At 39.0% G+C, this 13,154-nt stretch overlaps 1 protein-coding gene across 1 annotated transcript in view; it reads left to right on the top strand.

Moving 5' to 3' along the window:
• The window catches only part of PLD5 (phospholipase D family member 5), a 193,325-nt gene that overhangs the window by 131,294 nt on the left and 48,877 nt on the right, over nucleotides 1–13,154 (top strand). Inside the window, exons 3-4 of the mRNA XM_084819932.1 lie at nucleotides 4,342–4,510; nucleotides 7,740–7,854. Of these exons, the coding sequence (XP_084676058.1) occupies nucleotides 4,342–4,510; nucleotides 7,740–7,854 (284 nt within the window). The remainder of the gene's footprint in view (nucleotides 1–4,341; nucleotides 4,511–7,739; nucleotides 7,855–13,154) is intronic.

Raw genomic sequence — 13,154 nt, 5'->3', positions numbered from 1 at the left:
CTCCAAGCAAGCTGCGGGCTGTTCCTCAAACTCCAGGAACACTTTTGTGTATTGGGGGGGGGGGGAGTTTCCATAATTCTGTAATGCTCAAATTACGACCAAATTTCTGCAAGTTACACAAATTCAGCCATAATTTGCACAAATTTGCTCAGAAATTTGCACATATTGGAGAACCTTCCCCCCCACATACACACACAAACTGTGCAAAATTCCCAATATGTTTTTGGGCCCGACTTGCCCAAAAGCCGACTTGCTCAAGTTGGGCACCACAGCAGGAACCAAAACAAATTCGAGGCAGGGGAAGCCTAGGAAAACGCATCGAACTCTACCTTACAAATGGATTTCCATAACGTTCCTACTTCGTGTTCAAACAGAGGATGGAATATGACATCAGTTCAAGGCCCAAGATGAGCACTGTTAGGCATTCACCTGAATACATGAGAGCTTAAAGTGGATAGAGGGTTGGGTCCACATACGCTGGCCCCACACCCTACATCTCTGGGCATGTGGGCCCTGCCCCACTCAGTTCAAACCTTGCGGTGTTGAATCAGCAAGGTCTGAAAGGGAATCCTCTTTGCATTCATTTGAGTGCGAGTAGAATTCTCCATGTGATCAAGAACCCTGATAAGGCAGGGAACATGATCGCAGAGACAGTTCTACTTGCATTCAAGCAAACATTAATAGAATTCCCTTTCAGACCTTGCTGATTCAACACCATAGGGCCTGAACTGAGGGGGGTTGGTCCTGTGTGCACCGAGATGTAGGGGACAGTGCCAAAACGCACAGCCCTGAGCCTCTACCCACTTTAAGCCCTTACACATTCAGGGAAATGCCTCAACAGGGCTATAAGGTGGCCACTTTTGCACCACCAAAAAAGAGGATGAAAGAGGGTACAGATTTGTCTAAAATTTGAATGTGGCAATTTATATGTATACATACGCATTTAGAAATCATTGCTATAATTTAAATAGAAATACCATATAGCTGACCATCGTGGGGAAGACTGACCTGTATGCCTGCTCAGTCTGCTGTCCAGATGCTAACTGTTGATGGTCAACTTCAAGGCTCTCCCTTCTTGTGGTTCTTTATCTTTAAATTGCACTTGGACTGAACAGCCTTTCAAATAGAGGGCACCTTCAAAGAGAGGAGTGTCCTCTGTAAAGCAGGACACCTAGGCACCTTAGTCCCAGAATCTATTTAAGCATACATTCCATTTTCTTTAACCCACTGCTACTAAGAGTGGAGCAAAACCACATTCTAAGTACTCATTAGTATTCTTGTAGAGGTCAAATATTATTCCTAATGAAGCCTAGTGCAGTTTCTTCATTAGTGTTCAATAAGGTTGGTAGAGATAAACGGAATGTATTTTTATCCTGGAACACAAGTGCAAAGTCTAGGTCACACACTGCCCCTCTCACTCAGCCTTTCCGTTCTGTTTCCCCAATCTATTATGTGTGGATGATAATGCTTGTCTACTGCTTACGTCACAAGAATGTTTTAAAAGGGCTTAAGTAGATAACATATTTAAAAAATCGTACTGGAAAAATGAAAAAGATACTTGTTAAGTATGTAAAGGCGTCATCCTGCTAAATATGTTCTGCTTGAAAGGGGGGGGGTGTAGAGGTGCCATTTTTTTTTCTTTTTACGACAGTCTTCTGTTAAGATTAGTTGTGGTGATATGGCTGAAGAGATCTATCTGTTCCTATGGAATCTTTCTGCTTTTACACTTCATGCAACTCCAGCAACCTGTAATGACAAGGGAGAAAAAATCTGGATAATTTGCAGGTTCACCATTGCAGAAGGAGTTGGCTGTATCATCTAACTATTACAGCAGTTTTTACATGCAAAATGATTTATAGTTTTAGCATGTTTATTTCTGAAACATGTCTTGTAAGATGTATTAATTTCATTACCATGTTACAGAAAGGTTAAATGACACTTACCCAACTCTACTTTAGTGTATCCATAGATGATCTGGAATCCAAATGTGACTTCTCAGATCAGAACCCAACATCATAGTAAACATGACAAATGGGTACTGTAACAATATAATGGAACACTGAATTTCACTCAGATGGGGTGTGCTTCCTGGGAGGAGCTAGGAAATAGTTGAGGGCAACAGCAACTGCTTCTGGCCTGAGAAGACAGAGGCCACAGTCTGAAGCTGCTCTGTAAGGGGCCTTTGTTTAAAATAAAACTTAGAGGTTTATTTACAAAACAGAATCTGTTTGGTTCTGTGGGGGTGCAATTCACCAGCTTTAAAACAGGTACTGACTGTGCACTGATACGTTAAAGTTTAATATTTATTGGCCACAGATTTGGAAGTGATCCAATTTCAGTTCTTGATTCCTGCATTTTCTTTGTCTGCTCCACTTCTTAAGTTTAAAAATAATTGAAACACAAAAAATCTCTTTGAAGGATTATTCATAATTTATATAGCACTTTTGACCTGCACAGTGCTTTAGCATTCTTATCTTGTTTACCTGCACAGCAACCCTCCGAGCTAGTTATAATATTTATTTAAAATATTTATGTTTGCCCCAAGACAGTGTGTTATCACTGTTTCTGAAATGTCTTCTTTCAAATTCATAAATAGATTCCTACTAGAAATGCTTTTTCTAGAAAAGGTTCTAGAGAAACTGCAAGTGTCAATTCTATTTTGATTTAAGCTGCTGGAAGGGTAAAAAAATCTACTGTTAAGGGAGCTGATCAGATCAATAGTGCATCCTGGTGCTGCTTCTCTGTGTCTTCTTTCCTGGCCCTGGTCTGCAATCAGGAGTCACAAGGTGTGGAGGATGCTAGAGTTTGAGCACACACAAGGTGTGGAGGATGCTAGAGTTTGAGTAGAAGCAGAACTAGGGAAATCAGTGTAGGTAGGCAAAGCAAGGAAAAAATAACAAAACAGGCTGGGTCTTTACATTAAGAAGAGGACCCAGTCCACAAAGGCACAGGCTGCATGGAGCAAGCAACAGAGACTGAGGAAAGGAAAGCAAGGGCAGAGCAGGGGAGGCAATGCTCACCAGAGGTTATGGAGGACAATGGTATGGTTAACTATGGATGGTAGATGGAACCTAGTGTGCATGACTGTGGGAAAGAGACAGCAAGGATGCAGCCATAGGAAAGGCATGGCAGGAGATGTGGGGGAGAGAAACCATAAGAATGATATCCATTTGAGGAGCTAAGTATGATCATTATATCTAGAAGTAAGTGCTTTTTACTAAATTGTTAAGAACCAGGATTTTTTAGAGCAAGAGGTCGGTGCTAATGGTTAGGTGAGTTTCTTTCTTCTCTATGTCATTCAAAGTGGGGTGTGGGAGGAACACTCCAAAAAAGTACAGAAAGGCCGCTCATCCTGTCTGAAGTGCTATGGAACAGAACACTCCTTGTACCAATCCTACTTTTTCCCAGTCATGAGAAGTTAAATAGTGAATCTGTAAGCTGAATGAATCACCTGTTCCCTGACAGAGGGGAGTACTTTGAGTAATTTTTAGAACAAAGTCTACACCCTTGGACATGTTTAACCATCTATAATAGGGTCTTGGCAAATTATAGGAAATCATGTCAAGAGGCTTTCTAGAATCATATAGAAAATGGGAAAGGGAAGGAAACAAGATCCCTTCCCTATTAAATCTGTCAGTTTCCTTTAGAAAAAAAAAAGCAAGTTTAGAAAGAGTTCTTCATGAAATAATTGTAAGGGAAGAAGATCATGAAAGTATGAGGCAAGTGAGGTAAGGGCATTAATCATTTGCCATAATATGTTGAGTGAGGAAGTGTGGTTTTAATGTTCTATATGTTTTAAATTGTTTTATTATTTGCTGTTTGGTTTTAATTTTTGTGAACCGCCCAGAGAGTTTCGGCTGTTGGGCGGTATAGAAATGAAATAAATAAAATAAAATAAAATAAGTAGTAGTTACAGAATGGAATAAAAAGGGGGCAGGATTTGAGTTTTAATTCCCTCCTATTTCCAAGATAATATTTGAGGATCAATTCCACAATTATTCTGGCTACTTGAATGAGTGGATTGAAGGGATTTTAAATGCTAATAAAGCAAATTATTTTTAACCTCTCTGTTACAGGAACAAGATAAAGTTTCATTACTATACTAAAGTTCCCCAAAGTTGTTCTACAAATTTAATTGTTGGTGTATGTTAGGGGGAAATCAAATGCTTGAGCATGTCGTTCTTCATGCCTTTTAAAATGGAGAAGCAATATTAAGTGTTTCTGAGGGCTGAAAAAGAGATTTTAAGAAAGGAAGGCTTATAATAATGATATCCTTCTGAAACAGGAACAATTATATCAAGTAGTTTTGTAAACTGTCTTCTTTTCTTTGTGTCTTCTCAGGGTTGCTCTTGTGGAAAATATTCCTGAAGGTATAAACTATTCAGACAGTGCACCATCCCATTTGTCTCTTTTTCAGGGCTGGATGAATTTACTTAATATGGCTAAAAAATCTGTTGACATAGTATCTTCCCAGTGGGACCTCAGTCACAGACATCCATCGGCATGCCAGGTATGCTTTATTGTAAACTTTCGCGTTTTTGATCATCTGCTTTGTTTGTGTTTTACTGCTCATCCTCTTCTGTACCTGGAGCCTTGAGGTATAGTTTAGATAAGAACATTTCTTATCCTTGCTCTCATGATACTTTGGTAAGAACCAGTGGCCTACATAATATTTTTCCCACATTAAGTAATAGTAACATTTCAGTTCACACAAAAGTTTAACGCTGAAATGGAGGGAATGCTGGAAACAGATTTTAGAAAGAGCTTCCCCAATTTGGCCATGGAAATATATATTCTTATTGGAATGTTTTTCCCCATGTTTTTCCATATTTCCATATTTTTCATGATTATTTTTTTTAAAAGCAAAGAGTTTAGAAAAATATTTATCTATCCAAAGTTTTAAAAAGTTAGTAGGCATATTCCAGTAGACAATAATTGGTGTCCATTTCTCAGACAATAAAATCAGCAAATTCATTCCATTTCTTCAGATAATTTGTAAATTTATTTCAGCAATTTCAAGAGTTTTGAAAAAAGATGGAACAGAAACTCATTTCCAAAATCAGGCAAAAACCATTTTTTGCTGCTATGTGCAAACTCAAAATAAGCCAACTGAGCGAGAGAGAAACATGTTTGTCTAAATTTAAGAATACTAATTAGGGCGCAATCCTATGGGGATAGGCGGCCGCCTCCAAACTCAGAGGCAACTGCCTATCCAATGCAGGGCAGGAGAAGCATGGAAGGGATCATTCCGTCCACACTTCTCTTGCCCTGCATTTGTGGCTAGACAGACAATTCCAGCTATCTAGCCATGGGAAGGCAGAGTGGGGAGGAGGCTGCCAGATGACACATAGGATGTGTCATACCGGCATTTCCGCCTTCCTCACCCCAGAACGCCCCCTAGAACGCCCCATTTTGGCTGCTAAGTGCTCCTCTTTCAAGCACAGAACTCAGGGCTGTTCCACATTGCCTCGCAGGCAGCGAGGAAGGAGGGGAAGGTCAGTTCCCAGAAAACCAGATATCCTATGGCTGTCTAGCCGCTGACTAGTGGCCATAGGATTGCTCCCCCCGATCCAAGCTCACCAAAATGCCAGTAATTTGATTAACATGAATCCAAAAGCCTTGTGCTATCATATATGAAAGAAATCTGCATGCACTGCCATTCAGTCCCAACAGGTAAACCTGTGATAATTTTTGTTTATCTTTATAGGTTTTGTATTACATCTGTTGTAAGGACATTAAGAGTTATAACACATTGGCCAAGATCCAGAGAGCCCTGTCAGAGTGCACAGGTGCTTTCGTGGGCAGCCACAGCTTCTCCCTAAGTCCCCTGAGTGCAGCTCCTTGAACTGTGTCTGAACTGAAAGGATATAATTACTAGGCTGAATCCAAAAGGATATAATTATTTTCACAGGAAGGATGTATGAAATTCCTCAGCTCTTTGTTGAAAGCTCTTTTCAGCTTTTCCATATTTTAAGTGATACAAACATTTGGCAAAATTAATATTAGTGTTTAAAACTGAAGCAGTCATTCTGGGATGGATAGATAGATAAATGGCTACAGTAAGTTTTCAGTTCAATTTTTTTCAGCTGTAATACATCAGATACAGATCAGTGCATTCAAGTGACATGGAATCAGTTGAAGGATATATTGAGAGTACACCGCTATCAATCTTTGTCACTTGCTTGCTGTGACTATGGGAGTATACTTGCAAAATTTGTTCAGTGCAATATAATTCAAACAAAACCATAGCATGTATGTCCTTTAAACATGGTCAAGAAGTTTGGGCTTTTGTCCCAAGAAGATACTTTTAAGCTGAAGATAAACTTTAGCAAATTTCCATTCCTCTAGAATAGCACTGGATTCCACAATAAAATGAATAATTCAAGCCTGTATTTTTAAATGTCTTTCATGGAACATTTCACACCTATATACTGTCATTCAAACAAAAGAACTCAAACTTAACACCAACAAAAAAGCCTTGCAAATTTACAGTTCTGTGTAAATGCTTGAATTTTTATATAGAAATGTTCACATAAAGATGTTTAATATGTCATTTTTTTCCTAAATTGGATAAGAAAGGGATTATGGGGGGGGGGAGTAGCTGTTCAGTAGATAGGCACCCATTCTGCTGACACCAGTAGAGTAGAATGTTAAGCAAAAATGATGGCATTGATGTTATTGGTGAAATGGCTACTGTGGAAGTTGTGAAAGGGTTTAGAGCTCCAGTTCAAATAAATAGAACTAAGCAAAAACCACTTCTTACTAAGAGACGGGGGTGCAAACATGCAGCTTCTCCAGTGTTAAGTGAATGTAAAACCTTTGCTCATGCAGGAGCTGCATATGCACAGTGTAGCTCTGGCACATATGAGAAGGTGACTTAAAGATAGAGCTTGCAAAGGTGTGCTTGTGGTCATTGATTTTTGGGTTTCATCTTACATTTACTGAGAGTGACAAAATATGTCATTTGGTAACAATTTATTTATGTATTTACAACATTTACAGTATATACCACTCCACATCTAAACAGATTCTGGAGCAGTGAATAATAAATGAGTAATGAATATGGATGCCACCATTGCATCTCGTTTGAAAGACATTTGTTTGTATTTGGAAATAAGGCTTCTTTTATATTATCGCTATGATTGCATTGTAACAGTGGAAATGTTTAAAGCAAATAATATTAATAATCATAATGCATAAACTCCAGCTGCATGAGGACCTGAAAACCTTCCTAGGGTTCAGACTGTGCAGCGACAAATATATGAGAGAAATTATTTATTTAGATTTCACCATCACTTATCCCAAGGGTTCAGAGAAGATGACAATATCCTGTTATCTAATTTTACTCTTACAACAACTCTGTGTGAAATAGGCTAGGCTCAGATTACAGTAGTTTTCTTAAGCCTTCTTAGTGACTTTCATGGTTGAGTAGGGAGTTTGGAAATGCTGATATTTAAGGTGAACACATCATGTCATCATGCCTGTTATCTGCGTTATGATTTTGGCAACTTTAAATGCTTCTTATAGAAAACAGTTTCAAGTTCCATTGAAATATAACATTATTATATGAAAATTATATTTATATATATATGTGTGTGTGTGTGTGTGTGTGTGTGTGTATTTTATATATATATATATATATATATATATAAATAAATAATTTTTTGTCTGACTAATTTAATAATCAATCCCAAATCTGTTTTCTCTGCTGGTTTGGGGTTTTTGTTTTGTTTTTGCAGGGACAGCAACTTTTTGAGAAACTGCAAGATCTATTGTCTCAAAATATTGAGATCAAATTAGTAAGCGATATTCTTCACAAGGATTCCAAGTTATTAAATGACTTGAGAAAAAAGGGTAAGACTGAGGTCTTTATTTTGCTATATGCTAACATTAATAATAAATCAAAGTTGTATCTGCTTCTTCTCAAAATGGGGGATGTTGATACATGTACAAATTAAATGTGCAAAAGCATTGGCTGGATTGTGCCCTATAAAGTTATACATTTTAATTTTAACTGGTTTCTGTGGGAAATGTAAGTACATATTTAAATATTTTCTATTTAAATAAATGGGATTAAAAGCATTTAACTTCAGCCAGATTTTACCCATTTATATTAAATAAGGAAGCAGGGTTGTTAGAATAAGAAGTCTTCAGTACTATGCTAATAATTGGCAAGTCATTTAGGGCGCAATCCTATGCCTGTTTAGACAGAAAAGAGTCCTACAGCTCCCAGCATGCTGGGGCATGGTGGGAGTTGTAGGACTTTTTTTTTGGTCTAAAAATGCATAGAATTGTGCTGTTAAAAGACCTGCTAGTGCAGTCATAGGCTTTCTGCAGTACTCCAGGTTCCCTAATTCAAGCAACTGTGTCTTGTCTTTCCAAATCATAGTGAGTATACTTATCTTTCATGGTGGTTGAACTGAAAGCTGTTTGTCTGTGTTATGTGATTGCCAATTCTGATAATGTTAAAAACACAGTCCATTCGAAATGTGTTGTACATGGTCTTTGAGACTTCAGTTTTTGTGCATTCATAATAAACATGTGCATTAAAAGTCTTAAATAAATGATTGAGAATGAAGACCTCTAAAACCTTGTGTACAGTAAAATCTCCTTGTGTGTTTGAGAACACATGCATATTTTTCTACCCCTGAAATAAAGGTGTAAATAATATGTAATGATTACAGAATTATCTGGATATTTTTTTTAAAGCTTTCAACTATTTGAATATTGTATAGCTTTCCATTTCTTTGCTAACTTTATACACAGACACAAAGGCACACATACACTACACACACACACACACACACACACTCCGTCTTGGATAATAACATTTCTTTGTTCTTATGTGATTTAGTGATTGCTGTATTTATTTGTACCTTAATTTCTGTAAAGTGTTGAAGTTTTGTGATGTTAAGTGAGAAAGAAGCAAGCAGAATTGTCACCGTTTACAATACCATTTACTATTTCAAATAAAACGTTTCTGTTGTTTATAGCATTGTAATAATATAGTGTTAACAGATCGACTTCTACTGGCAGAATAAAATCACATACTAAGCGCACGCTGAAACAAAAAGTCTTCAAAGACAAAAGATATTTGATGCAGAAGATGCTCTTGAAAACCACCCATGTATCATATCTAAATATCCAGAGTATGTTGAAGCCATTTTCAGTAGTGCCAGTTTATCAGTGGAGTGTCACCAAAGCCTAAGTATCCTTTAGAAGCACTGTGCACTTATTCTTATGGAACTATACTTTAGAAGCGCTCTTTTCCCTAAGCTAGCATACTTCATCTTTTAGCTTTCCTACGGATGGTTGATACAAACAATTATTTTCTTGTAATCCAGTGGTTACATATGGGGGGAAAATAATCCTCAAATTTAGTTCTTCAAAGAAATTGCTTTATCTATCTGTGTTATTATTCCAATTAGGAACAAGAAGAAACCTCCCCCAAAACTCTGACTGACAAAGTAAATTCCTGCATTTGCCACTATCTGTCTACAAGGCGATTATTAATATCTAATTGCACGATTACAGTATATGAAATGTACCTGGGAGTGTATTCAAAGCTAGTGAATCTTATAGGTTTAGGGTACAATCTGTGCTTGCACTGACAATCTACTAATAACGAATCAACTTTTACCACCAGGATGATATTCATAAATATTTAGGGATAAGAAAAATGTATTGATTTTTCCATTGCCATTACATTTATTAAAATGTCTGCATATCAATTGCTGCTTATTTATATTTTGCAACTACTGTTATAACAGGCGTTATGACCTGTGTATACAAGACCACCACTTATTCATGTAGAAATTAAATGGAGTTTTTCCAAGTTGCAATCTTTTTGTGATCTCTTATGTTTGAGAAATAGGAGAATACTAATGTTTACTATCACAACTGGGATAAAAGTAAGCAAAAGCATTAGCAAAACGGGAAGGAATTTAAACCACAAATGTAATCAAACATGCAGCTTTAACAAGGTACAAACCTGCCTTAAGGATAAAAACTGGGCAGTTGCATTAAATTTAATTTCCTGTGTGTCTCACTCAGGTTGACCAGATAGGCAGTTTTAAAATATTCAGATTGTTTTCACCTATGGATACCTCAGCAAGTCTTCCTAACCACTAGTGTTTTTACAGAATCAAATTATTTGCCCATCGATAGGATTATTTTATATTCTGCATTGCCACCCTTAATGTTGTTGTTGTTCAGTCGTTCAGTCGTGTCCGACTCTTCGTGACCCCATGGACCATAGCACGCCAGGCCTTCCTGTCCTCCGGTCTCTCCCGGAGTGTGCTCAAGTTCATATTCATTGCATCGCTGATGCTATCTAGCCATCTCATCCTCTGCCATCCCCTTCTCCTTTTGCCTTCAGTCTTTCCCAGCATCAGGGTCTTTTCCAGAGAGTTTTCTCTTCGCATTAGGTGGCCAAAATATTTGAGCTTCACCTTCAGTATCTGTCCTTCCAATGAGCACTCAGGGTTGATTTCCTTTAGGATGGACTGATTTGACCTCCTTGCAGTCCAGGGGACTCGTAAGAGTCTTCTCCAGCACACCCTTAATGTATATGTATACAAAAGAACAGATTTGCTTTTTATCTTTATTATTAAAGCTATACATTTTAATAATATTTTATCGCCGGGAGATTATGAATGATATTTCAAATGTGCTTATTGGTCATTAAAGCTGCGTTCTCTTCCTGCCAAATGAAAAATGACTGAAAATCTAAATTAGGATCTTGTTATTCAGATTTTAATTTGCTCTAATCCTGCCCTATGCATGTAGTAGAAGTGTGATATGTGTTGTCTATTATATAAGTAATGACTGATTAAGAACTACTTCAGTGGGACCCTGTTCTTTGTGATAACAAGTGCTCTTGTCTTGTGAGAGAAGCACTCACAAGAGAGAAGACCTGCTGTTCTATGAATGGAAGGGCTCCTTCCATTCATAGAAGTGACTCAGATCCTTCTGCAGAAAAGGTGGAGGTGATCTTCAGTTTCCAGTTTCCCCTTCCCCCAGCACCACCTCTCATACAGTTCCAAAGGGTACACCAACATTCTGGAGTTGATGATGGTGCATAGGGGTAAAAGGGGAAATTGGCAGATATTGCCACCCCCTTCTGCCCACAGTAGCACCCAGTAAGCATCCAGTGTTCAGCTCTGTGCAAATTTAGGTCCAACTGGCTGAAGATATCAGCACAAACCATTTGCAAATGTCATGATTTTCTTAAGAGTGCATTGTCAAAACATGGAATCAGGGATAAACAAAAACAACATGCTAACTAATAAACTGTCCTAGAATTTAGGTAATGAAGGCTGTGGAACAGACTCTAATTCTTAGGTAACAGTCCAACAGAAATTAGTATTTCACTTTATGAAATCTGTTATTCTGTCAGCAAGAAAACAAAATAACTTCTCGGTATCACAGCATGACCATGTTGGAAACACCAAGTTGATGAATCCCTAAGGAAAACCGTACCCACCATTAATAGGGTCTCTTAGGACCAAACTACATGTTAATCATGTGGTTTGACCTAGAGTGCAAGATTTTTCTTTCACAAGTAACCAGTTTATTTCTTTCACAAATAACCAGGAGCAATCCTAGGTAGTCAGGGATTTTTAACCATTTCCTCTGTGCTGCATTCTGGATTGGTCTCTCAGCACTGGCAGTTTGTGAAATACAACTCTTGCACCGAAGGGCAAATTATGCAATTAACATAAAGTGCAGTTTGGCCATTAGGTAGATTTAAGGTGCAATCCTATGGCTGCTAGTCAAGCGGCTAGATGGCCGTAGGATACGTCGGTTTCCGGGAACCAACTTTCCCTCCCTCCTGCGCTGCCTTGTAGCCCCATGCTCTGCACTCAGAAGAGGAGTGTGGAGCAACAAAAATGGGGTGTTCTGGTGGGCATTCCGGGGTGGGGAAGGCGGAAATGCCATTGCAACACATCCAACATGTCGTTCAGCAGCCGGTTCCCCTGCTCCACCTTCCCACAGCTAGACAGCCAAAATCGTCTCTCTAGCCGCAAATGCAGGGTGGCTGAAGCGCAGAGGGGACAATCTCTTCCGCACTTCTCCTGCCCTGCATTGGAAAGGCGGTCGCCTCTGAGTTCAGAGGCAGACACCTATCCCGGTAGATTGCTCCCTCCGTTACATTTCAAATTAGACAGTTTAGAGCTCTGACTCAGTTCTGATGATATGTTAGAGGCCAACTTGGTAAAACTGTTTCAATGAACTATCTGCTCACTTACACAGTGTATTCACATTGCGCTTTGGAGAATGTCTGGTATAGCAACTGAAGACAATGAATGTGAAATCTGTGCAAACGCATGTGAACATCACTGTGAAAGCTGGGCATGATATTTACAACTTCTTAATATGAATTAAATTCATAGTATGTACTCCTCCTTCCTGTAGGAGAAGGCTATCAATGGCTACTAGTCCTGATGGCTATATGCTACCTCCAGTATCAGAGGCAGTATGTCTATGTACACCAGTTGCTGGGGAACATGGGTGGGGGGGTGCTCTTGCACTCATGTCCTGCTTGGGGGTTTCCCGTGGGCAGCTGGCTGGCCACCGTGTGAACAGAATCCTGGACTAGATGGACCCTTGGTCTGATCCAGCATGGGTCTTCTTATGTTCTTAAACAAATGTATAACCGACATGGATACAGTTATTTTGAGTAAACTAAAATCTAGATTATTTGAGTAATCTAAAACCTAGTATATTTCTATATCTAAATCAGACTGTTTTCTCACACAATTTCTTCAAGAGCAAGAGTTACCTGGTGTGAGTGAGATTTAAGGATGGCGGAGAATTTCTCCACGAATCTCGGGGAGGCTGAATGCCAACGCATTCGGCCCCCCAAAATTGTTGGTGAAATTCTCCCCCCCCCCGGGATGGGACTTACCTCCCTCGAATGTCCCTCTCGGCGGCGGGTCCCGGCGGGAGTTCGGCGGCAGTTCGGCGGGGGCGGGGACAGCGGCCGGTCTTCCGACCGGCTGCCGCCATTACAAAATAAAGTAAAAAAAAAAACCACACACCCGTGATAGGCTACGTAATGATTTACGTAGCCTATCACGGCTAGATTTCCAAAGTCAGCCATGATAGGCTACGTAAATCGTTACGTAGCCTATCACGGGTGACTTTGAAAA

The sequence above is a fragment of the Heloderma suspectum genome, chromosome 1 (genome assembly GCF_057233095.1).
Source record: "Heloderma suspectum isolate Gila_16-S chromosome 1, 16-S_ref, whole genome shotgun sequence".
Classification (NCBI taxonomy): Eukaryota; Metazoa; Chordata; class Lepidosauria; order Squamata; family Helodermatidae; genus Heloderma; species Heloderma suspectum.
The sequence above is the reverse complement of the archived record's forward strand: the minus strand, read 5'-3'. Positions and strand labels throughout refer to the sequence as shown.